The following is a 27022-nucleotide window of genomic DNA, read 5'->3' as shown; positions in this document are numbered from 1 at the left end:
TTCTCCGAAATCCTCATTTACCTGAAATGTTTTAAACATTTTGGATAAATGAGGGTATCCAAAACAAATCGGATATCCTCATTCTCACCCAGGAGTAATACATCCTCTCTCCTCGGTGGAGTGATCACCGCGTGGCCGCTGTCTGGCTCGCCAGGCAGGAGGTCACTGCAAATGGCCTCTCCTGCATCTGACCTTCCTTTGTGGTCAACATCTCGATGTTGTTTTCCAATTTTTTTTTCAATTTCAGATGTTTACCAATATTATAGAAGCCACGAAACCTCTTCCGAGGTAGAAATATCTAGCAGTTCGGCACGGGCTCGTGGGCTGAAAGGGCCTGTAACCATGATGTATGTATGTCATGTCTAATATGGAATCAACTTCTGATCCTTTGGTTTGTTGTGATATTTGCAGGACACAAAATGATCTATTGTCCCTAACTACCAAGCATAAAACTTCACAATTACTAGAACTCTGAAGCAAAAACTGTAAAGGGATGAAATATTCAACGGGGTAAGGCAGCATTGGAACATTCTGATGACGGGTCTTCGGCCAGAGTTAGTAACTCTTTGCACAGATTCTTCCTGTTTCTGCTGAATAAGTGTAATTTATATTATTTTCAGTAGGAGGACTGGAGCAATAATATTGCTTGTTTGAAATAGAACAGATAAAGTTCAAGACAATGAGCAATGGATGGAAGGACTGTAGAAATTGTGCCATGAATTGGGGTGGGTCAATTAGTGAAGCGGTTATCGCAACGTTGATACAGTGCCATGACTGGTGTTCTCTGTAAGGAGTTTGAACGTTCTCCCCGTGACTGTACGGGTTTCTTCCGGCTGTTCCAGTTTCCTCCCACCATTCAAAAGACGTACCGGGGTTGGAGGTCAATTGGGGATAGTTGGGCAGCATGGGTTCTTGAGCTGTTACCATGCTGCATTTTAAAAAAATATATATATATTTTGGCATGTTCCTCACAGTCCAATCTCACTTCTCATTCTTCCAAGTTCTCTTGTTGCAGGCAATTCTTATACTGTGTACAGAATTTAACATGTATAAAGTTCAATTATCACTTGTGAAGACTCCATAGGCACTCTTCACAATTTCTACAAAGTCTCTCTGGATATGAATTCTCCAGTATTTCAAGTAAGATCTGTTTTAAAGTGTGTGTATGCAACTAGCTCCAACTTCTCCCGATTGATCTCCCAAAAAATATTTCTATATGTTCTGTCACAGTACGTTTCTTCCTTCTAATTGAGTTAATATTTTCTATGGCCGAATGAGGGGTGAGTGGTGTGGCTGGTGGAGCTGCTGTCTTCATATTTCAGTCTTTCAGATTTCAGATTTATTGTCAAGAGTACATGCACGACATCACATACAACCCTGAGATCCCTTTTTCCTGCGGGTGTGGCAGGATTACCACTAATTGGTAGTGCAAAAGATAAACTGTTCACAGTGTAATCATGGTAACAAATAAAAGAACTGTAAATAGTTAATGAATACAGAGAGAACGAACAAAAAGAAAATCAGTGAAGCCACCAGTCAATGCTTGTCTTCACCATCCAGGTTTCTTGACCATTGGGAAGTGGCAAATGGAATTTAACTCTGACAAGGGTAAGGTGTTGCACTTTGATAAATCAAACCAGGGTAGGACTTACATGGTAAATAGTAATCCCTTGGAGAGGGTTGTAGAGCAAAGAAACATTGGGTACTGTTCGTAGTTCCCTGAATGCAGCAACTCAAATGGATAGGAACATAAGAAATAGGAGCAGGAGAAGGCCGTCGATAATCTCATCTCAGGTACCTGCATTTTCCCCCAAATGCCTTAATTCCTATATGATGCAAAAATCTATCCAATCTTGGCTTAAATATGTTTATTGTGATAGCCTCCATTGCTTGTCTAGGCAGAGAATTCCATCTCTGGGAAAAGAAATTCCTTGTTGACTCCATCCTAAATCTACTACCCAGAATCCTGAGGCTATGCCCCCTAGTTCTCGTCTCACCTACCAGTGGAAAAAAACCACCTACCTTTATCTTATCTATTCCTATCATCATTTTATGCATTGCTCTAATTCTTCTGAATTCTAGCAAGTACAGTCCCGGACGATTTAATTTCTCCTCATATGCTAACCCCTTATCTCTGGAATCAATCTAGTTAACCTCCTCTGTACTGCCTCCAAGGCTAGTATGTCCTTCCTCAAGTAAGGAGACCAGAACGGCACACAGTACTCCAAATGTGGCCCTACCAGATGGATAAGGAAGTGTTTGACATGCTGGCCTTCATTGAACGGGGAATTGAATACAATAGTTGGGACCTTATGATTCAGCTGCATAAGTCATTGGTGAGAGCACATTTACTATGTACAGTCCAAGTCGGCCAGCTATAGGAAGTACACCAATAAATTGGAAGAGCTACAAAGGAGATTCACCAGGATGTTGCCGAATCTAGAGGACGAGTTGTAAGGAGAGGTTAGGTAGGTTGGTCTTTATTCCAGAGAGTGCTGCAGCTGAGGGATGATCTTATGGAGTCTCCATGTCAATGCAATCATGAAGAAGGCTCACCAGCGGCTATACTTTTTGAGAAGTTTGAGGAGATTTAGTTTGTCACCAAATAATCGTGAAAACTTCAACAGGAGAGCCCTCTGGCTGATTGCATCACTCTCTGGTACGGAGGTACCAACACTCAGGACAGGGAAAAAAAAATCCTGAGGGTCATTAACAGCCTGTGACATCACAGGCACCAGTCTTCACTCTTTCGAGGACATCTACAAGAGGCAGGGTCTTAAGAAAGCAAACTCTGTCCTCAAGGACCCCCCCCCCCCCCCACCCACCATCCAGGCCAAGCCCTCTTCACTCTGCTACCATCAGGAAAAAGGCATAGAAGCCTGAAGACGAGCACTCAGTGGCACAAGGACAGCTTCTTTCCTTCAGCCATCAGATTCCTGAATGAACAATGAACCTCAGACACTGCCTTCTTTTGACTTTTTCTTTCACTATTTTTTTTAATTTATTTTTGTAAAGCGGTTTATATAAATGTTTGCACTGTGATTCTGCTGGAAGATGTGTTCATGACAATAAATTCCGATTCTCCTTTTCAAAATTGTGAGAGGTGTAGAAAAGTGAATGTTGACAGTCTTTTTTCCCAGGGTAGATTATTCTTGAACTTGAGGGCAAAGGGGAGAACATTAAAAGGGCCTGATAGACAACTTTTTCACTCAGAGGATGACCCTTATCTGAATACAGCTGCGAGAGGAAACTATAAATGAGCACAATTTTGGCATTCAAAAGGCATCTGGACAAATGTATGGATAGGAAAGACTTCGAAGGATATGGACCAAATACAGGCAAATGGAACTCGCCCAGAATGCCACCTTGCTTGGCATGGATGAGCAGGGGCCTGTTCTGTGCTACTTGACTTTATGACTCTATATATATATATATATATATATATATAACTCCTGCCAGTTCACACTAAATTCAAATAGATCACAAAAAAACCTGAGTGTGGTAATCACTGTGAACTCACCCACAACTTTGAACATCAACCTTCATGTTAAACTGGAAGCAGGTGCATCCACAGTGAATTGGAATCAGGCTTTGTATTTTTGTCTGTCTGACCCCATCTCACAGTTCTTCAACTGCCTGTCACTCGGCAGCTCGATCCAATTAAACATGTGATGATCAGTCCTTGGAAAAATTTACAATGGTGAAAAGTGGGAACCATTATTAATTCAATTCATTGCAGAGCAGATTTTTGTTAAGGAAATTGCTTATTAGGAACCAATTGAGGCATGTTGCTTATTTCTTGGGGTCATTCCTTTAATCTAATCTTTCTGTGAGGGGCTCTGAACAAAATGGCAACTCTACCCTCCTTACGGTATACAAAGTAAAAGAATTTCATGTACGTTACATTCTGAATGTAGTCTTACTTGACATTGTTGGAACCTTTATCTTTAATCTCTGATGGATACACATCATTAACCTTTTGGAGTCTGGCCTTTCTTAACCTTTCATAACATGTACTCCGGACTGAGTCCGTGCATAAACTACAGCACGAACACCAGTGGGTGGGTATAAAACCAGTCCCGGAAAACAGGGACATGGAGTATCTACACTTGTTGGTAGTCCCTGAAAACTGGGACATGGAGTACGTGCACTTGTTGTTAATCCCTGAAAACAGGAGCATGGAGTCCAAAGGGTTAATTCGCAGCCACATAATCCATATTTGAACCTGATGGTAGATTGCCTTCTGGTTATTTTCCATCTGACATTCCTATCACAGATACCAAGATTACTCATCCACGGTTTTGGAGCTACATTCCAAAGTCATCGTAGTGTAGGGGGATACAACACAATGGACCAATTGCTATTTTGGCAAAGGTTTGTAATATTAAGATTATTCCGAGACAGCTGTCACCACTCAAATATTGATGCATGCAAAGTGCCTATGAATTCTTGAAATGTTAAGGATGGTGTTAAGACTGGGTTATTCATATATCACCATGTTTTGCGAAGGCTCTGTTATGTATTACATGATTAGGCAGAATATAATAGCTGCTTGATTGAAATGCAGTTGTACTTGTCATTGTCCTCAGCCAGAATTTCCTGGCATTGCTTAGTTTAATGGTACGAAGAAACCAGAGAAGGTGATGAGGAATTCCAGGGTGGGGGGGGGTGGAGTTGACAGATGAAGAAATTAAGAAAGGAAAGCTGGACTATTTATAAAACAACGTTAAGAGATGTTCAGAAATTGTTTATTCTCTTTTCAGTTTTTGGGAAGGGGTATTTCGTACCTTGTCTTTAGTTCTTAATATTACCTTGACTCCAAATCCTTTTCTCGCTCTTTTTGGAATAAGTGGGCCAATGGGTCTGATACTGACTGCTTTACAATCCCTTGTAGTGGCCCTCACCTCCCTTATTGCTAGAAGGGCCATATTGATGAGTTGGAAAGATGCCGTCCCTCCCACTCATACTCAATGGTTGTCCGATATGATGGCAGGTCTGACTTTGAAAAAAATTAGATGTTTCACTACTGAAATGAATCTTAATTTTGTTTCTTTATGGGGTTCGTTTCTCAATTATTTTCAAGATTTGTAAGATTAACAAATTTATGGTTTATGGCCCCATTGTTTACCCTTTTTTATTATAAGTAGTGGTCTGTCCAGGTTAAGCCAATAGCCTCTGTAGGGTGGGGTTAATAAATAGATCAGTAGGTTTAGTGTTTTATTTCCACTTCTTTTTAATGTAACATAGATTACAATACCATCTATTATTCTATATTCTACCCTATTCTCATGTATCTATGTAACATTTATACGATGAAACTAATAAAAATATTGAAAGAAAAATTGTTTCTTACAACAAGAATAGAAAATTCACAAAGAACAAAGTTCTTTTTTAAAAAGTGTTGGAAATAATTCACATGACATTAAATTTTATCCTATGGAAACACTTCCCCATTTTTCTCAGAAGGTGAGCTGAGTAATTAAAGAAATTTTGGAAACTTTCATGGACTTTCGAATTAAGTGAAACATTCCAAGGTACATCTGAGAGAGACAGAGGGGGAGAGACACAGAGAGGGGAGGCAGAGAGTGAGGTGGGGGGGGGGGAAGAAAGGGCGAGAGAGAGAAAGGGGGGAGAGAGAGGGTGAGAAAGGGAGAGAGAGGGGGAAAGAGAGAGAAAAGGAAAGAGGGAGGGAGAGAGATTATATTGATGAAATAGTTAAGACTATAGGTGTTTTATGGCAGGCCTCCACTTCGAGGCTGGCTTCAAATGCAGATAAAATTTTAAGCTTAGCAAAGGCTCTTATGCAGAGTGGCACCTCGGTGCATCGTCCAGATCCGCTGTAGATGGGATGGCGGGAGCCCCGCTGGCCACTCTGGCCTCCGACACCTTACTGGGCTGGTACGGCTTTGGAGCCATTCGTCGGCGCAAGAGGATCAATATGTAGCAGAGCAATGGCCGTCTACCCTACCCATAATCCCCCACAGAGCTGGAAACGCTCTGCATTTCCCAGAATGGTTCCAGCTGCGTGGGGGATTATGGGTAGGGTAGACGGCCATTGCTCTGCTACATATTGATCCTCTTGCGCCGACGAATGGCTCCAAAGCCGTACCAGCCCAGTAAGGTGTCGGAGGCCAGAGTGGCCGGCGGGGCTCCCGCCCCGGATGGCCCCTATGGCGCCGCCAGCCCTGTCCTGAAGGCTCCCATCAGCCGCCATGACCTGAGGGGGTCATAGAGGGAGAGGGGAGAATGAGAGGGAGAGAGAGAGAAGTGAATCGGGTCGCGGGGCTGATAGTACCATCGTCAAAGAATGTAATTTTGTTCTGTATTTATAGGTAATAAATTCATCCTTCCGATATTCCATCCAAAAAAAATCACTAATAAACTTTAATGTTATCTAGATTTTTAAAACTCACGGGCAACCAATGCCAATTACTGCAATTTATCTTCATAAAACATTTCAAATCAATATTCATCACCATCTTTCAGAGAGGTGTCCAAGGCCAGCTTATCCGACAGTCCAATTAATGAGCTCCGTCCTTAAGAAGATTCCAGCCTTGACTCCGTGGTTGTGTCTGGGCAAGTAGGCCGAGTTTCTTCCAAAGTCGGAGAGTGTAGTTTTGTTCTGTATTTGAACTCTATTTTCCTTAATCTTTGTTGCCATTTTAAACTAAAAACAATTGATAAACAAAACAAAGACTTTTAACAGAAAAGAAATATTCTTAAAACGGGTATTTATATAACTGCCTGGGGGAGACCGGGAATGCACGTCTTCTCCCTACGCCATCTTGCCACGCCCCCTGCGATTTTTTGATGGTTGATTGAATTCTGGATAACGGGGATTTAGCTGTTTTCACCACATGTCTACCTGTTATTCCCTGTTAGAAAATTATATGATACTTCTAATATTTACACTATAGACTCAGTCCGCTTAATCTCCCCTCAATGGATTATTTACCCTCCCCATCCCCCATCCCAAGAGTCATCTTGATGGTCATTTATTTCACAGTTATATAACTGTGAGAACCTTTTCATCGCTCTCTGGAACATTTTGCAAGACAGATCAAGCCTTTGCCTTGTATGTGCCTGAGGGCTTTTTATTAGAGTCTACCAAGGATTGTGAAATTTGGAATGCCTCCAGAACAATGTTCACTTCCATCAGTACCTGCATAATTAGAGTCAATTTCCATGTCTGGTACCAGACTGCAGAGAAATAATCTGAAATCTTGTCTCCTCAAAAGCACAGGAGGAACCCTGTCCTTATCACTGGTTTCGCTGTTTGTTTAAGCAGCAGGACAGGGGAAATGTCAAGCTGGTTTTTATACAGCATTTGTGCATCTCACCCAGAACAAAAGAGTAAATTTGCAACTAATTTGGGACATTAACTTGTAATCACTCCAATTTATTATCCATTATTCTATGTCTGACATATTTGAAGCATTATTGACTAAATTACTGCCTGAAACTTGCCTTGCACCAGGGATGATTCAGAAATCCTGCAGTAACTTAATGCTGTTTGTGTATTCTTCTTTATTAATTCTGAATTTAATAGCTTCATCATCTGCAAAAGGTGGGGGTGATTTAACTACAGTTGTTTGCCACAAGTCTCTAGGCCTTTTCACACGCAGTATAAAATGAAGATCGCTGGGAAATTTTCCCATGAACCTGCAGTGTGAGAATGTCCGCCCGTTTAAAATTTCACACCGCAGGTTCACAGGAGGGTTCCCGGGAAAATTTTCCTGGCCCACCCTCTCCCTGCAATGTGAAAAGGCAAATGGCCAAACAGGGGTAGCCTCTTGACATCAGCGTTTACATGCTGCATCACATAAGCGATTAAAATTAAAAGATACCTACCTCCTGAAACAGCGGGCCGGTTTGGCCCGTCATGACAGCAGCACAATGCGGGATGACTGGCTGTCCTAGTTACACATAATCCCGCACGCCACTAGATTTCCCAGAGTGGTACCAGCTATGTGAGGGATTATGGGAAATGAAGTCGGTCATTCATCCCGCATTGTGCTGTTGGGGGGGGGGGGTCGCATGTGGGTGGGCGGTGATGGGGGGAAGGAGCGAATGGGGGGAGGGCAAGTGACTCTTACTTTTGTGAGTGCATAATGCCACATTGACCACCGCCAGTGGGCTGATATCGCCTCAAACCGTGCATCTTGGCGCCTCACAGTTCGACGGGCAGCAACCTCCTTTGAAGAAGACCGCAGAGCCCACCTCACTGACAAAAGGCAAAGGAGGAAAAACCCAACACCCAACCCCAACCAACCAATTTTCCCTTGCAACCATGTCTGCCTGTCCCGCATCAGACTTGTCAGTCACAAACGAGCCTGCAGCTGACGTGGACATTACCCCTCCATAAATCTTCGTCCGCGAAGCCAAGCCAGAGAATGCATCATCGGTTGGGGTTGGGACTCCCCTTAAATTGCCGGAGAAGGGAATTTCCCAGGAATTTGGACTGCGGTATGAAAGGTCCAGGAGGTCCTGAATTCTTGGGAATTTCACCGGGACAAAGTAGGGTCTCCGCTTGCCTGCACCGATAGGGATTGGTATATACTGAATAAGTGAATGCTTCGGTTGCTTGAGTTTGTGTGTTGTGTGAAATGGCGAAATAATGATGTGACGCCTGAATTTTAAAAGTCTTTCTTTTTCAATCTTTTTATTAAACATATTATAAGTAAACAATACATGAGGAGAAGAGAATAGAATCGAATAGTAAAACAGAAACATCAATAGATTGAAATACATAATACAACGTATAACATTATAACATATTGAACAATATTATCCCTTTCTCCTCAATTTGGAATATTCAGAAAAGAGAAAAATAAGTTAAAACTCCATCTAACCTAGAAAAATAAACAAAAACAACAAAAAAATGTTCGGGAAGCCTAAACTGAGAGTTCACTCCAACAGATCAATACAAACTATTTATCTGGCCCTTGCCAATAGAAAACAACAGAAATCCATTACAGTTTGGAAGGCGAAGTCAAAATGCAAATGAACTCATATAACCATTTACGGAGCGGAAACAGGCCATGTTGGCCTTTCGAGTCCGCACCGGTTCATGATGGGTTCAAAGACGTTTGAACCAATCGGGGTCACCAATTGTAGCGGCAGCTACACGGCTCCTGCAATAACACACACAACCAGACGGGTTGAGCTCAGTGAGCAGACTAGTTTATTGCAGGCTGCTGGGCTGCACTTATACTCCCAGCCCGGACCTGGCTGAGAACTGCGCTGGATCTGAAAGTAGTTTATAAAAGGATGCTAATCTCTTCAAACTGTGTTCTGTGCGATAGACAGATACCAAATTCAAGTAGTTCAAAGTCTGTGAAACACTGCGAACAGGATTCATGGGTACGGGACGAACCTTGTGTTTCAGATCAACGAGCTTTTATCAAAACCACAAGAAATTAGAGATGTAACAGATCTCCTCTGAAGGGGTGGGAAGGTGGGGAAGGGGGAAGGGTGACAACGTTTATTTGCTGAACACTTCTGTTCAAACAGGTGCTGAGTCACGAGCGCTCACCTCGACTTGTGGATTGAGCAATTTGTAACTTTTAATGAGGTACATTAGATTTTAAAATCATAACCATCCAATTGGCACTTACATCTCCACCTCATTGACCAGCTTTTTTTAAACCATGAAAATTTTTTGCTTTGAACTGATTTGATGATTAAAATTCTTAATCACAGAACTTTTCTTTGATCTTTTCTCGCAACCACTAACCCACAGCATCCGACAAAAATCCTTTTGTCTCCTTCCAGTTCAGCTGGACAGGTCACCAGCCTGAAATATCAATGCTCTTCCTTTCTCTAGTTCTGAGGATTTTCCAATGTTCTTTCGATCATGTTTGAGAGCCAGACTTCAGTTCCCTGGCGCTGAGGAGAATAAAAGTAATAAAGATCAGAAGTGGGCCACTTGATTCTGGGTCTGCCAGTGGACAAGTTCATGGCCGGTCTTCTGCCTAAAGACTTCCTTGCCCAGTCCCCTAATCATTTGACACCCGCCCCCACTGCATTGAAAATTTCCACCAATCTCACTGCTTAATAGGAGGTAAAGATATATGACAGGTGTGTGAGACTGGCTGAGTTCTTCCAGCATTTCTGTGTGTTTTTATTTACTGCAATCACACCATCTGCAGACTTTTGGGTTTCATTCAGTGCTTAATAGACTCAACATCAACACCTGTAGCTGTTCGTGGTGGAGAATTTTAAAGATCCATAGCGCTCTAGCAAGAAATTGTTACCCTCCCAAGCTAAAATGTCTCACTGCTTTTCCTGAGAGCATAGTTCCATCGAAAGAAACAGACTGACTGGCAGCCCTTTCACGTTTTGGTGAGATCACTTTTATTCTTCGAAATGGTTGAGAAAATAGGCCATTTTTATTCAGTTTAGCCTGATGGAACAGCGCTCTCAACAACTTAGAAAACTTTTGTTGTCCTGTCTGAGAAGTAAGTGCATCCCTCCTGAGCTCAAGACATTGAACCTGTAACTGAGAGTTGTTCAGGATGTGGATAGTGTACTAAATAAACGTGCTTTTTGTTTTGTGCAGACACTGTTACACATCCCATGGAGCTTATGCCCAGAGCAAGCTTGCCCTTGTCCTTTTCTCATACCAACTGCACCAACGTCTGGCAGCAGAGGGGAGTTACGTAACTTCGAATGTAGTGGACCCAGGAGTTGTCAACACAGATCTCTACAAGCACACCACGAGGCTCTTCAAACTGTGCAAGTGGTTGACCTCTTGGTTGCTCTTTAAGGTATGAGGCTTTTGCTCTGTATTTCTCCCAGCTGCTGACGCCAGCAATCCAGTTCCAGCTTACCTTTCTCCTTAAAACTAGTGCAAACCAAACTCCATTGATTCATGCTATGAAGAGTTTAGCTCGACATATGAAATGAGGCCAGGAATAATGCTTTAACTCTTATACTGTATGAAGCATCAACTGTGAGTTAGCAGGTTCCTGATTCATGCCCCATTTTTGAGATATGATTGTGTGACAGATTACATTGTGTTTGTATTGTATATAGATATGTTTTTGGGAGATAAATTGAGGCAGTTTTTTTTTAAGTGCAGGTCACATACAAACATTTTAAAACAGATCTTATTTAAAATGCTGAAGCTCTGCCCCATGCTAGACATATCAGGGCCAACAATCTTTGCAAGAGCTTTGGAGAGTGCCCAAGAGGCTTCACTAATGGATTGTTGTTTACAAAAAGGCAACAGATGAAAGAGCTTGTCGGAGAGGCAGACTGTCTGGAGTGGAACTTGCTGTTCTAGGAGGGTCATGTGGTTTTGCAAGCTGAGAGGGTAAAACAGGTCTTTTTTCTGAGAGAGAGAGAGATAGAGAGAGAGAGAGAGAGAGAGAGAGAGATCAGTTCTGCAGTTTTACAGTCAGCAGCAGCAGCTGGGATTGGAACAGGACAAGCTGGCAAGCTTGTGGAAAACCCCATTTGGAAGATGGATTGTGATTGCTTAGTTCAGCCTGGTCAAAGACCTTGTGGTTCATGCAAGAGGAGAAGATTACCTGTCTAACATTTCACTTGGAATAAGTGAAACAAACAGGAACTCTGTGGTGACCCGAAAGAAAGAGGTTTTCATCTGAAGAACCCTGATGGGATAAGTTTTGTTGGCAAAACACTAATGTGGATGATTAAAAAGGAATCAGTTGTTAATGTCCAGCGAACAGCGAATCTCTATCTCTGAAAACTGGCAAGAACCTTCCTGAGCGGTAACCATTTACTTTTGAAGCACCAAAGGCTGGTGAACTTTATAAATGTTAAATTCTTGCACAGTATATGAACTTGGAGGAATGAGTAAGAACCAAAGAACTTTTCTGAACTTACACACACATTACATACACGTGTGCTTAGAATTAGAAGGGGGTTAAGTTAGGTTAGTTAAGTCAATAGTGATACGTTAAAGTGTGATGCTGTTTTCATGTTTAAAGATTCGTAAAAGCAACTTTCGTTTAACTTGGAGAATATCTATGCTGCTGGGATTTGGGGTTCTCTGGGCTCATAACAGTTCTAAAAAAAACGTAAGGTGTGGTCTCCATTGGTAAATGACATAGCAAATAGAGGAAAGCTTTCCAATCATGAAGAGGGATCTGGACCAGCTGAAAAAATGGGCTGCAATGTGGCAGATGGAATTTAATGCAGACAATTGTGAGGTGTTGCATTTTGGAAGGACAATCCAAGGTAGGCCGTACATGGTAAACGGTAGGGCACTGAGAAGTGCACTGGAACAGAGGAATTTGGGATACAGATACATTATTCCCTGAAAGTGGCACCACAGGTAGATATGGTTGTAGAGAGCTTTTGGCCCATTAGCCTTCATAAATCAGTATTGAGCATAGGAGTTGGGATATTATGGTGAAATTGCACAAGACATGGGTAGACTTAACTTGGAGTATTGTGTGCAGTTTTGCTCACCTAACTGCAGGAAAGATATAAATAAGATTGAAAGAGTGCAGAGAATATTTACTAGGATGATACCAGGACCTAAGAAACTGAGTTACAGGGTTAAATAGGTTAAGACTTATTCCCTGGAGCATAGAAGAATGAGGGGAGATTTGACAGAGGTATGCAAAATTATGAGGGGTACTAATAGAGTAAAGGTACTAATAGGGGTACTAATAACATAACATAACATAACATAACAATTACAGCACGGAAACAGGCCATTAGGCCCTTCTAGTCCGCACCGAACCAAACACCCCTTTCTAATCCCACCTCCCTGCACAATGCCCATAACCCTCCATCTTCTTCTCATCCATATACCTGTCCAACCTTTTCTTAAATAATACAATTGACTCCGCCGCCACTATTTCTCCCGGAAGATCATTCCACACAGCTACCACTCTCTGAGTAAAGAAGTTCCCCCTCATGTTACCTCTAAACCTCTGCCCCTTAATTCTTAACTCATGTCCTCTTGTTTTAATCTTTCCTCCTCTTAACGGAAATAGTCTATCCACATCCATTCTGTCTATCCCTTTCATAATCTTAAATACTTCTATCAAATCCCCTCTCAACCTTCTACGCTCCAAAGAATAAAGACCCAATCTGTCCAATCTCTCCCCATACTCCAGATGCTTAAACCCAGGCAACATTCTGGTAAACCTTCTCTGCACTCTCTCCACTCTGTTTATATCCTTCCTATAATTAGGCGACCAGAACTGCACACAGAACTCCAAATTAGGCCGCACCAACGTCTTATACAATCTCAACATCACCTCCCAACTCCTATATTCCATGCAATGATTGATAAAGGCCAGCATACTAAAAGCCTTCTTCACCACCCTATTCACGTGAGTTTCTACCTTCAGGGAACGATGTACCGTTACTCCTAAATCTTTCTGCTCTTCTGTATTCCTCAATGCTCTCCCATTTACCACATATGTCCTATTCTGATTCTTCTTACAAAAATGAAGCACCTCACACTTATCAGCATTAAATTCCATCTGCCATTTTTCAGCCCACTTTTCTAAGCAGCCCAAATCCCTCTGCAATCCTTGAAAACCTTCTTCATTATCCACTATTCCACCTATCTTAGTATCGTCTGCATATTTACTAATCCAATTCACCACCCCATCATCTAGATCATTAATGTATATAACGAACAACAATGGGCCCAATACAGATCCTTGAGGCACACCACTGGTCACCGGCCTCCAACCTGACAGACAATTATCCACTACCACTCTCTGGCCTCTCCCTTTCAGCCAATGTTCAATCCATTTGACTATCTTAAAATTTAGACCTAAAGACTGCACCTTCCTAACTAAAAGTAAGCTTTTTCCACTGAGGTCAGGTGAGATATAAACCAGAGGACGTGGGTTAAGTGTTAAAGGGGAGAGGTTAGGGAGATCGTTAGTGGGAACTTCTTCACACTGAGAGTGGTGGGACTGTGAAACGAGCTGCCAACTGAAGTGGTGAATGTGGACTCTAGTTTAATATTTAAGAAAAATTTGGACGGGTACGTGGATGGGAGAGGTATGGAGTGGATATGATTTGGATGCAGGTCAGTGGGATGAGACAGAATAATAGTTCAGCACAGACTAGATGGGCCAAAGAGCCTGTTGAGGTGCTGTAGTCTTCTATGGTTCTCTGGCATACTGAGCATTTGCTTTCTTTGAGATGAGGTTATGGAAGAATTTGACAGGATACCTGGAGAGAAGATGTTCCCACATGAGAGAGATGAAATCTAATAGTCATCTGGACACAATTATAATGAATGAATACAATGGTTTGTTCAAGAGAAAACTCTTTACTCAGAGTGGCTAGATAGGGAGCTCACTACCATGCACAGTAGATGAAGTTAATAGTATGGTAAAGGAAATCTACATAGGTGCAGGAGAATGTGATGAAGCGTGTGATGGGAAGACACATAAAAGGAAGCATAAACTCGCGGGGGTGAATGCCCTGTTACTGTATAGTCAAATTAATAATTTTGTGGATATGTCAACTGTCAAGCAATGCAAAAGGACAAAACAAAATGCACAGGGTACCTTTGCTTAATCACAGATGAAAATTTACGCATTTCAGGCACAAACCTCCTGCTTAATAGATGAACAGTTTTCACAGTCCAATATCGCAGGATAACGTCCAATTATTCTAAGGCAATTTTAACAGAACAGCTGTGCACTGTTCCAAAAGGAATAGTCATGATCTCGAGCAGAAACGACAAAGCAGGAAAGATTTAGCATTAATATTAACTTCAAGGTAGATGCCACTATCTACAGTTTAGTATGCCTGCCTCTCTGGTCAATATTCTGACAGACAGATTGAAAATCATATAGCATGCAAAATTTAAAAACTAATAACTACATGAATTTTCTTTCATTCCTACTTAGTGAAGACCATGCTTTGATTATTTTAAAGCAAACACATAAATCTTGTGCAAACACTTCCAAGATGTTGTTCACCCATTCTATTTGGAGCTTAAAAGAAAGATGGGCAATCAGGGTAGATGCCGAGATGCTTCCACGAGTGAGAGAATCGCAAAGGAAAGAGGTTACAAGATTAGGGGTTGGTACTTCACAACTGACGTGCGCAACAACGTTTTACACAATCTCTGAAATTCAGCACCATGAGGAGAGTTGAAATTTTTTTGTGAAGGGTCAGGGAATTGAGAGGTTTGGGGAAAGTGGCACAAGAGGAGAGGAGACTGGGCAGACAAACCATGATGACATTGAAAGGTGAGGCAGTGTCGAGAAGCCACGTGGCCCATTGTTCCTACTTTCTCATAACTGACTACTACACGTTGTAATTTATGATCCTGTGTGATATGCTCCTTTCCTGGACTTGATAGTAGAACTGACCAAGTGGTCAAGTTGAGCTAGTGTTATTTGCCTGCATTTTGGCTCATTTTCTTCCCAAACTTTCTTATCTGTGTTACCTGCCTAAATAACTTTCAAACAGCATAATTATACCCACCTCTCCAGCTTCCACTGACAGCTTGTTCCACACTTGCTCTACCCTCTGTGTTTCTCTCACCTTAAACCGATGCTCTCTTATGTGTTTTAGGCTCCCCTACCTGGGAAAGTGGCTGTACTGTTGACTTATTCAGATTTATTGTCAGAGTACATGCACACTCCTGAGTGTACACGTACACTCCTGAGATTCTTTCTCCTGGGGCGAAGCAGAATGATCACTTATTGATAGTGCAAAAAAACCTGTACACTAGGTAAACATGTAAACAAATAAAGACGTGTAAACAAACTGTGCAATACAGGGAGGGGAAAAAAAGTCAATGAAGTGCAAGAGTCCTTAAATGAGTCCTTTATTGAGTTTGCTATTGAGGAGTCCGATGGTCAAAGGGTAGCAGCTGTTCCTGAACCTGGTGGCGCGAGTCTTCTGGCACCTAGACCTCTTTGCTGATGGCAGCAGCGAGAACAGAGCGTGTGCTTGGGGGTTGGGGGGGGGGTGTGGGTCTTTGATGATTGCTGCTGCTCTCTGATGACAGCGTTCGCAGTAGATGTTCTCGATAGTGGGGAAGGTTTTGACTGTGATGTCCTGGGCTGTGTCCACTATCTTTTCAAGGACTTTCTGCTCAGGGATATTGGTGTTCCCACACCAGGCCATGATGCAGCCGGTCAGCACACTTTTTACTGCACACCTGTAGAAATTTGTCAGGGTTTCAAATGTCATTCCAAATCTCTGCAAACTCCTGAGGAAGTAGAAGTGCTGATGTGCTTTCTTCGCGAATCACGAGAGTGTGTTGGGTCCAGGAAAGACCCTCTGAAATAGTGACTCCCAAGAACTTAAAGTTGCTCACCACCTCCACCTCAGGTTCCCGCAATAATCACTGGATCATACACGTCAGGTTGTTCCTTCCTTAAATCAGCTCTGTGGTTTTGCTGACGTTGAGTGCGCACTATTCAGCCAAGATTTCAATCTCCCTCCTGCATGCTAACTCTTTTCCCCTTTTTATGCAACCCACTATCGTGGTATCGTCAGCGAATTTGTAGATGGTGCTGTTGTCCCACTGAGCCACACAGTCATAGGTGTATACTGAGTAGAGCAGGGGGCCAAGAATGCAGCCCTGTGGAGCTCTGGTGCTGATGGAGATTGTGGAGGATTCTTACCAATCTTCACTGATTGTGGTCTGGTTTTAAGGAAATCAAGGACCCAATTACACAGTAGGGTATAGGAGGTGGAGAAGGAAGTATTGAAGAAACTGAAAGGTTGCAGAGAGACTTGGACAGCTTAGGAGAATGGGCAAGGAGATAAAATGTTGAGAAATGTACAGTTGTACACTTTTGAAGAGGAAATAAACAGGCAAATTAATAGTTGGATGGGAAGAAAATTTAAAATTCAGAAGTGCAAAGGGTCTTGGGAGTCCTCGTGCAGGATACCCTAAAGGTTAACCACCAGGTTGGATTGGCAGTAAAGAAAGTGGATGCTATGTTGGCATTCATTTCAAGGGGAATAGCATATAAGAGTAAAAAGATGTTGATGAGGCTCTATGGGACACTGATGAGACCTCATTTTGAGGACTGTGTGCAGTTTTGGGCCCCTTATCTTATAAAGGATGGAATGATTTTGGAGAGAGTACTGAGAAGATTTACCAGGATGATTCCAGGAATGCACGGGCTAACATATGAAGAACGTTTAGAAGAATAAGAGGGAATCTCAGAAATATTTCAAATGCTGAAAGGAGTAGATGTGAATAAGATGTTTCCCTTGGTGGGTGAATCCAGAACAAGAGGGCACAGTCTAAGAATTAGAACATTTAAAACAGGGATGAGGAGAAATTGCTTTAGCCAGAGGGTCGTGGATTTGTGGAATTCATTGCCACGTACAGCTGTGGAGGCCAGATCGTTGGGGAAGTTTAAGAGGGAGATTGATAGGTATCTAATTAAGTCAAGGTATCAAGGGGTATGGGGAAAAGGCCGGAATTTGGAACTAGATGTGAGAACTGTTTAGCTCAGGGTGGATTTGCGGAGCAGACTCGATGGATCGAATGGCCTACTTCTGTTCCTTTATCTTGTGATTGTTGAGTTCCAGGTCTTGGAGTTTGCTGATCAATTTTGACGGGAATGATGGATGATGGATATCAATTTTGAGGGGATATGCATGCCCCTTCTAATTTTAAATACATCTGTTAAGCACTCCTTTAACTCCCTCACTCCATGGAGTGAGGGAGTTAACTAAAGACCTCCAGTCCAGGTAACATCTTCGCTGCACCCTTTCCAGCTCAATGACATCCTTAATTAAAGACAAGAGGAGATGAGCTTGCCACATGCTGCCCTTTTGCTGTGCTGAAGGAAACAAAAAAAATCATAACAATTTTAACTTAAAGTTTTTAAATTTTAGACATACAGGGCCTTTCGGCTCCCGAAATATTCCAATTAACCTGCAACCCCTGCACGATTTTAAGGGTGGGAGAAAACCAGAGCACCCGGAGGAAACCCATGCAGGCACGGAGAGAAAGTACAAACTTCTTACAGGCAGCGGCCAAAAACCTCTACAAATCAGTGACTAAAATCACAAAAGATCTAATATCAGGTGGTACCTGAACTTTATAAATGTCACCCCAAAACCAGGCTCGTCTTATATGCTGAATATAAAATCTGACCCTTAAAAGCGAAGTCTCAGTGATGCCCACGCCAAGAATAAAATTCGATCCTTTAGCAGTGAAGCTCCCCTGCTGGGCCCAATGGCCATTGGTTCTGTACAGGCTTTAAATGGCCTGTTAAAGGAGCTGACGCTGACGGTGGTTAACTTTAAAATATGCTAATGAATTGTAACCCTTTACTGGGTAATTTGCTTTTAAAATATTGTGGTAGCATCACTCCACGGGACAGTGGGATGATTGGTAAAGAACTATTGGGACAATAAGACAGGATAGTCTAATACAGCAAGTGTAGTTGAAAACTTACATTTTAGGTAGAAATTCAAGGGTCGTCTTAACAAATACGGTAATCGTGCGATTCACAAAAGTGCTGGAGAATCTCAGCGGGAATGCATCTGCAGACTTTCCTGTTTAACTGATTTAATCATTACTCAAGTCTAATTTTCTTCCTGATTTTTGCATGATCCCCTCTAGCCTAAGTATCTATTTGTCTCAGCCTTGAATATGCTTAATGACTCTGAACTCCCCGAGGAAAAGAATTTCAAAGATTCACCATACACAGAACATTTGACTCCCAGGTTATTGTTATGAGCACCGAGTCCAGGAAGACTTGGATTGTCATATTATTATGGTATCTATTAGCACACAGCTTTCGCATTCCAATCTCGCCTTGTGATGTGTCCTTTTATCTTTTTTAAACTGTGGCACATTTGCAATTCATTGCTGTTTGCAATAAAAATAGCAAAGCACAGATAGCGGCACTTATCTTATCACTCACACTAAAACAAATTTCAAAGCGCTTTGTTGAATGTTGGCAAAGTGCTGAAGACAGGCAAGCAAAGGACAAATCTTCACATCACATCCTGAATTTAAAGTGATGTATGTCCTTCAGTGCCTCGATCAACGTGGTTGCTACGAGCTCGGGTCATCTCAGTGCTGTTCTTGACATGACACCCTGGGAGCTGCTGCTCAACTGACATCAACAGTGACCCAGCGCAATCTGATGCGATTTTTACAGGCCTTGTGGTTTGCTCTTTTGAGTCTGATGTTTCCCTTTTCTTCCTAAAGGGACTGTTGCTGCAGAGCTGTTGATTCCTACGTGCTGATCTCCCCCTGGTGCTGTACCCGTTTGGACATTCTTTGAATACCAATCCAGGCAGTGTTAGGTCTGCTTTGTTCATGAATGAGTGAGACAAACACCAGACTGAGTCGAAATCAGGGTTCTTTGTTCTTTATTACCGGATTGTAACACTTGCGACTAACCATGTTAGTCGGAGAATGCATTCTGCCGTTATCAGCAAAATGGTGATTTTTTATACCCTTGGATACGTGCTTAGAACATCATCATATCATTGCTTGTCCAATGACTAAAACTGTTGCTATCCTTTCCCTGCTAGCTTCCTGCCTCTCAATCCATCAATGTCTCTCTTATCTTGTAAGTACAAGGATGCATTCACATCTTGTTACAGCCCTGTACAGGGTAACTCCTTACACATTCCCATCTCATGATGTTTTACCTTACAGCAGACAGTGCTTCTTGCTATTTGACCCTGTGTGTATCCAATCCTGACACCAATCTTGCTTTCACAGGCCTAAACCCCTGCGTGTGCTCGCACATGAACACTCCCCCACAGATACATCAGACGCACACACACAAATACATACCTGTTTCCGCGCTGTAAACGGTTATATGGTAAATATCGGCAATAAAGTTCAAATTGAAATACAAATCCAAGTTTACTATCATCTGACTGTACACATACAAGCAGACAAAACAAAGCCTAAAACAGGGCTCCAAAAGAATTACTGAGAGAAAAACACAACGCTGGAGAAACTCAGCAGGTCAGACAGTATACTTTATATCTTCTTCTTTGGCTTGGCTTCGCGGACGAAGATTTAAGGAGGGGTAAATGTCCACGTCAGCTGCAGGCTTGTTTGTGGCTGACAAGTCCGATGCAGGACAGGCAGACACGGTTGAAAATACATAACCAATGTTTCGGGCTTGCGCCCTTCGTCAAAGTATGTCAAAATATTTTGTCCTATCTTGATGAACGGCGCAAGCCCGAAACGTTGGTTATGTATCTTTATCCTTGCTCTATAAAGTACACTGTTAGACCTGCTGAGTTTCTCCAGTGTCGTGTTTTTACTTCAATATCGGCATCTGCAGACATTTGTGTTTTACTCATGAATGACTGAGGATCCTTTCTATAGTTTTTTTTTACCTACTGCCATCCATAACCATAACCATATAACCACTTATAGCACAGAACAGGCCAGTTCGGCCCTACTAGTCCATGCCGTAGCAAATCCCCACCCTCCTAGTCCCACTGACCAGCACCCGGTCCATACCCCTCTAGTCCCCTCCTATCCATGTAACGATCCAGTCTTTCCTTAAATGTAACCAATGATCCCGCCTCGACCACGTCTGCCGGAAGCTCATTCCACATCCCCACCACCCTCTGCGTAAAGAAATTTCCCCTTATAATTTTCCCCCTTCAATCTTAAACCATGTCCTCTAGTTTGAATCTCCCCCACTCTTAATTGAAAAAGCCTATCCACATTTACCCTGTCTGTCCCTTTAAAAATCTTAAACACCTCTATCAAGTCCCCTCTCAATCTTCTACGCTCCAGAGAAACAGAATCAGGATTATTGACATGAGCAAGTCATAAATTTGGGTGTTTTGAGACAGCATCATTATTATAACCATTTTATGATGTTACGATAAAAAAATAAAATAATAACAAAAATAACAGTGGACGAAAAGTAAGACAGTGTCTTCACGAATCTGATGGCAGCGGGGAATAAGCAGTCCTTGTGCCACTGAGTGCTCGTCTTTAGACTCCTGTACCTTCTTTTTAATGCTAGCAGAGTGAAGAGGGCCTGGCCTGGGTGGTGGCTGCTTTTTTAAGACACCTCCTCATGTAGAAGTCCTCGACGGAGTGAAGTCTGGTGCCTGTGGTGTCGCAGGCCGAGTTAACAACCCTCCGGGGTTTATTCTTGTCCTGAGAGTTGGTGCCTCCATTATCAAGCAGTGATGCAACCAGCCAGAATGCTCTCCACGGTCCACCTGTAGAAGTTTACGAGAGTCTTCGGTGACATACTGAATCTCCTCAGACACCTCACAAATTATAGCTGCTGGTGAGCCTTCTTTGTGATTGCATCAATGTGGAGGCTCCAGGGCAGATCCACGGAGATGTTGACACCTAGAAATTTAAAGTTCTTGACCCGCTCCACTACTGACGTTGAGTGCAAGGTTGTTGTCATTACACCATTCAACAAGCTGACCTATTTCCCTCCTGTACAGCTTCCTCATTGCGGTTTGAGATTCTGCCGACAACTGTGATGTCATCAGCAAATTTGTAGATGACATTGGAATTATGCCTGGCCACATATCACAGGTGTATAATGAGTAGAGCAGTGGGCTAAGCACATACCCCTGGGGTGTGTCTGTGTTGATGATCAGTGAGGAGGAGATGCAGTTTCCAATTCATACTGACTGTGGTCTTCCGATGATAAAGTCAAGGGTCCAGTTGGAGAGGGGGGGAGGGGTACAGAGACCAGCACTGAAGGAATAATAATGGTATGAAGGACAAGCTGTAGTTGATGAAGAGCAGTCGTATGTATGAATTGCTGTTTTCGAGATAATTCAGAGCTGAGTGGAGAATCAGTGATATTGCACCTGCCATAGAGTGATTTTGATGGTCCACCGCCAGTGGGCTGATATCGCCTCAAACCGTGCATCTTGGCGCCTCACAGTTTGGCGGGCAGCAACCTTCTTTGAAGAAGACCGCAGAGCCCACCTCACTGACAAAAGGCAAAGGAAGAAAAATCCAACACCCAACCCCAACCAACCAATTTTGCCCTGCAACCGCTGCAACTGTGTCTGCCACGTGGACATTTACCCCCTCCGTAAATCTTCGTCCGCGAAGCCAAGCCAAGCAGAGTGATTTTGATGATAGGTGAATTGCAATGGTTCCAGATCTTTACTTAGGTATGTGTTTATTCTGGCCATGACCAGCCTCTTGAAGCATTTCACCGTAGAAGTTAGTGCTACTGGGCGGTAGTCGTTGAGGCAGCTCACACTACTCTTTTTGGGTACCAGGATAAATGATGCACTTTTCAAGCTGGTGGGAACCACTGACTGCTGCAATGACAGGTTGAAAATGTCCGTGAACACTCCAGCTAGTGGGTTAGCGCAGATTTTCAGTACCCTGCCAGGTACGCCGTCAGGATCTGACACCTTGCAAGAGTTCACCCTCTTGAATGATGCACTGACGTTGCCCTCAGATACAGATATCACAGGGTTCTCTGCCTTTTCATGGATTCTAGTAAGCCTGTTTGGTTCTTCTTCTCAAAGCGGGCTTAGAAGGTGTCCAGCTCATTGGGAGGTGAAGGATCGCAGCCATCTATAGTGTTCGCCCTCGCTTTGTAGGCTGTAATGGCCTACACTCCCTGCCATAGCTGGTGTGTATCTGTCTCTATCTCTAGCCTCCTCCGAAATTGGCACTTTGGAGATGGCCTTCCTGCAGGTAGAAGCTATATACCAGCCTGGCAGTCTTGATTTTGATGCTCCTGTACCTCCTTCTTGATGGTTGTGGATCAAAGATACTGTGTGCTGGATTAGAAAGCATCCTCAATAATTATTTGGTCCCTGTATAAACAATGTTGCTGGTGAATGTGGACCATAGATGAAAGGGAGATCCCAGTGATCTCCTCAGCCATTTTGATGAATGCAATGAGAAACAAGAGGAACTTGGTGGGACAGGGTCAGACAGCATCCATGGGTAGAAATGGTCTGTCATTGTTTCCATGCAGGACCTTTTATCACGACCAAAGTAGGAAGGGGTGATATCAAGGTGAAAAACAAAGTGGGAGGGAAAAAAACTTGGCAAGGGGCAAAGAGGTGATAAGGTATTGGATAGAATGTGAGAGAGATGGATGGACAGGAAGGGGGGGATGGTTACAAAGAAAAGTAAGAAAGAGTCCAGGTAAAGAAGGGATAGAAACAATGAAACAAAATGGAGGTGTGCATTACCTAAAATGAGAAAAATCAACATTCATACCCTTGGGTTTAAGGCTGTCCAGAAGGAATATCATGTTTTTAAAAAATATTTAACTTAGACATGCAGCACAGGAACAGGCCCTTCCAGCCCATGAGCCTGTGCTGAACCAAATACACCAATTAACCTTCAATCCCTGTATGTTTTGAAGGCTAGGACGAAACCGGAGTGCCTAAAGGAAACCCATGTAGTCACGGGGTGAACATGCAAACTCCTTACAGGTGGTGCCGGATTCAAACCCGGGTCGTGGGCTCTGTCATGGCGTCGTGCTCATTGTAATGCTGACTGCTGCCGCCCCTCGTTGTTCCTTAACTCTGTGCTTGGCCTCAGCCTGGTAATGGATGAGGCCGAGGAAAGACTTGTTTAACCGAGTGAGCATGTTATAAATTATGTGGACTTTCTTGTAAATTTTACAGGGTTTTTACACTGAGCGAGATGAGGTATGGGATGATGTTTCCCATTCCATTACAGAGTACCAGGCCCAGTTTAGGTCCTCATCCCCAATCGATGATATTAACCAACGGAACAGAGCTGTTTTTTTTTCCTGTTGAGTATCTCACCAAATGCAGTAGGTACTCATATCACAAGCTATTTGTCCCAGCCAGGGTGTAGCTATTCAAATCAAGATTATTTAATTGTTATGTAATAAAACACAAAATGTGATATTACACAAAATTTCCTTTACCCTAAGGCAGACAAAGATTCGCCATTCAACAAGTTCATCGTAAAGAATGATTTTTAAAGACCCAACAGGAGCTTTTCTGTTCATTTGATTGAAATGCAAGACATAGTGTGTTCAAACTGTGAGAAATGATTGGACACCAACCTGGGACTGGTGTCATGCCCACCTTGAATGAATCGATAGCTCATTAGCCTCACCTAATGAACTGCAGGCTTGCTGCGGGAGGGATGGCCAGTCCCAGTGGAACTGTATGCAGACAGTAAGCTTCAGCAGATCCTTCAGCACCCGGGGGTAGAAATGGTCAGTTGGCTGTTTGGGTCAGGCCCCCTTTATCGAGAAATGTTCCAGCATCTGCACTTTTTTTTTGTTTCTCCAGTGAAATTCAATTCTCAGCCCCATTCCCGTGCCAACATGTTTGTCTATGGTCTCATTCACTGCCAGACTGAGACCACCTGAAAATTGGAGGAAGAACATCCCATCTTCTATCTGGAAGTCTTCCAACCAGATGGCATTAACATCAACTTCTCTGATTACTGTAAAACCCCCACCCCCCCATCTTTTTTTTTCCCCTGTCACCTTTCCTCTAGTTCTGTCTCCCCCTCTCTTCCCTTTTCCCAGAATCAAAATCAACTCTTTTCATATCCCATTTACACCTTTTGTCTGTTGGTCTGGACTCCACCCCCCCTCCCCCCCCCCAACCACCGGTTCATCCCTTTTCTCTCCCAATCTTTATTCTCAGATGCCTGTCTGCTTTTTGCTTATACCTCGAAGAAGGGCTTAGGCCCTGAAACGTCAGTCATATAACTTTTTCCGCTATGAACGCTGCGAGATCTCCAGCATTTCTGTGTTTTTGTTGTATTCCTAGAAGTGCACAAGAGAGGGAGAAGAACTGGGGCCTAGGAACAGTGGTAGGCCCATTTCACCTTTCTGCCAATTTCATGTTTGATTCTTAACTAAATTCCGCATGCCTGTCCGAGTTATTCAGCTGGTCAAACAGTGCACTTTATTTAGCAAAGAAAAAGGTACAGTACCAACATTTCGGGCTTGAGCCCTTCATCAAGGTCATACCTCAAGCCCTTTTTCTTTGCTAAATAAAGTACACTGCTTGACTTGCTCAAATGTGTTTTTACTTCAACCACGGTGTCTGCAGACTTTCGTGTTTTACTGCCTGTCTCAGGTCATGATGCTGAAATCTTCAATTAATAAATGTCAGGAGAGGGGAGAATTGTGCAGGTTTAATGCAAAATCTATGAGCAAAGTGGTAGCCTTTCGAAAATCTGCTTAGATTTAAACAATGACAACACGGTTGTTGAGTTCTTAACAACGTGTGCAGCAGTTTTCAGGAGGGAGACCAAGTGATGAGGTGCCAGTTTCGCCTGCAATCAGAGCAAGTTTCACCTTGATAAAGGCACTGAGGTTTACACTTGGAGCAATTACCTCGAGACTCATTAAGGTGTTGATTGCCACTAAAAATGTTTAATGCTCATTGAAGAGATTGCAGATATCAGAGATTATAGATGCTGGGATCGAGCAATAAACAGTCTATTGGGGAAAAGGAATTGTATAAGCATTGAATTTTCCAATTTATCATAACTCTCACCTTCTGTATTCCTCTCTCTCTCTCTCTCTCTCTCTCTCTCTCTCTCTCTCTCTCTCTCTCTCTCTCTCCCCCCCCACCCCCACCCCAACCCCCACTTCCAATTCACCTGCTCTACTTAGCCCATCAAGTCTTCCCCACCATTTAATCATCAGCTGATCCATTTTCCTACCCAGCCCCACTTCTACACATAATCTTTGATGCCCTGCTAATCAAGAACCTATCAATCTCTGCCTTAAATACACCCAATGGCCTGGCCTCCACAACCATCTGTAGCAACAAATTCCACAGATTTACCACCCTCTGGCAAAGGAAATTCCTCAGCATCTCTATTCTAAGTGGACGGCCTTCAATCATGGGGAATCTGGCACCCCATTACCTAGTTTTATCCCCTTCCACTTGCAGCCCACTAATTTCACCTAATCCACCTCCATCTACTTCTCTCTGCATTTCATCTCTCCCTTCAAGGTTCTCATTACCCCCCTTCCTTAATTTAACAACTATTCCAGCACTGGGGGCCTTTCTTTTCCTGTCTATCACCACTCTCGTCTGCCCCCTTTCCCTGGCCTCTATCTTCACCCACCCCTCCCCACCGGCCTCCAACTTGACCCTCCCTTCTCCACCTGCCTCCATCTTCACCCTCTCCTCTCCTCCTGCCCCCATCTTCATCCATCCGCCCCCCCCCCCCCCACCGCTTGCCTCCATCTGTCTTTTTTTTTCACCTTTCAGACGGCTTCCACCAATAGTTCACCAACAATTTTCCAACTCCAGGCCCCTAGAGGTTCTGATAGCTCAGTGGTTCGAACACTGGTCTTGTAAACCAGGGGTCGTGAGTTCGGCCTCATTTCTGTGTGGGGCACTGGTCAAAGTGGCGACTCACTGTCTTACAAAGTTAAAGAATTTCATGTATGTTACATGCTAAACGTAGTATTACGTGACCATAATGGAACCTTTTATAATTTTTCTCTCCACCTGGCTACATCTATCCTTCGTCCTTCAACATTCCTCTTTCCACTGATCATCCCACCCTCCCCCCCCACCTTGCCCTCTCAACCCAGTCTCAGGACTTGATCCGAAGCAACGACATTCCTTCCCCCTCCTGCCCCCTCTTTCACGGATGCAGTTTGATGTCACTGGAGTTTCTCCAGCCATTTGTTTTCAGCTGAAAGTGACTACATGCCATTATAGGGTGCATAATAGGGCAGTTCATGGAATTGCTGTCCTAAATCTCCAGTGACCCAGGTTCAGTAGTCACATTGAGGGCAATACACAAACGTGCTGGAGAAACTCAACAGGTCTCGCAGCGTCCATGCGTCAATCAACATGTTAGGTCTAACAAAGGGCCCAAGGTCTGAAATGTTGTCTGCCCTTTATGTCCTATGGTTGCTGCGTGGCCTGCTGAGTTTCTCCAGCGCTTTTGTGCATTTCTCTGGACCCCAGCATCTGCAGTATTTTCTTGTTTAGCTCCATTTGGCTGTGACCTTGAGCACCGTCTGAGTGAAGTTTGCCATTCTCCCTGTGACCAAGTGGGTTTCCTTGAAAGCTCCAGTATCCTCCCTCACACCAAAGACAGATTGGAAGGTTAATTGATGTCTTG

At 43.2% G+C, this 27022-nt stretch overlaps 1 protein-coding gene across 4 annotated transcripts in view; it reads left to right on the top strand.

Annotated features, from left to right (window-relative positions):
• The window catches only part of dhrsx (dehydrogenase/reductase (SDR family) X-linked), a 228790-nt gene that overhangs the window by 181325 nt on the left and 20443 nt on the right, over window positions 1–27022 (top strand). For all 4 annotated transcript variants that reach the window (XM_069892022.1, XM_069892019.1, XM_069892021.1 and 1 more), the window contains one exon: window positions 10562–10769. In XM_069892022.1, coding sequence (XP_069748123.1) covers window positions 10562–10769 — 208 coding nt within the window. The remainder of the gene's footprint in view (window positions 1–10561; window positions 10770–27022) is intronic.

The sequence above is a fragment of the Narcine bancroftii genome, chromosome 7, assembly GCF_036971445.1.
Source record: "Narcine bancroftii isolate sNarBan1 chromosome 7, sNarBan1.hap1, whole genome shotgun sequence".
Lineage (NCBI taxonomy): Eukaryota > Metazoa > Chordata > Chondrichthyes > Torpediniformes > Narcinidae > Narcine > Narcine bancroftii.
The sequence above is the reverse complement of the archived record's forward strand: the minus strand, read 5'-3'. Positions and strand labels throughout refer to the sequence as shown.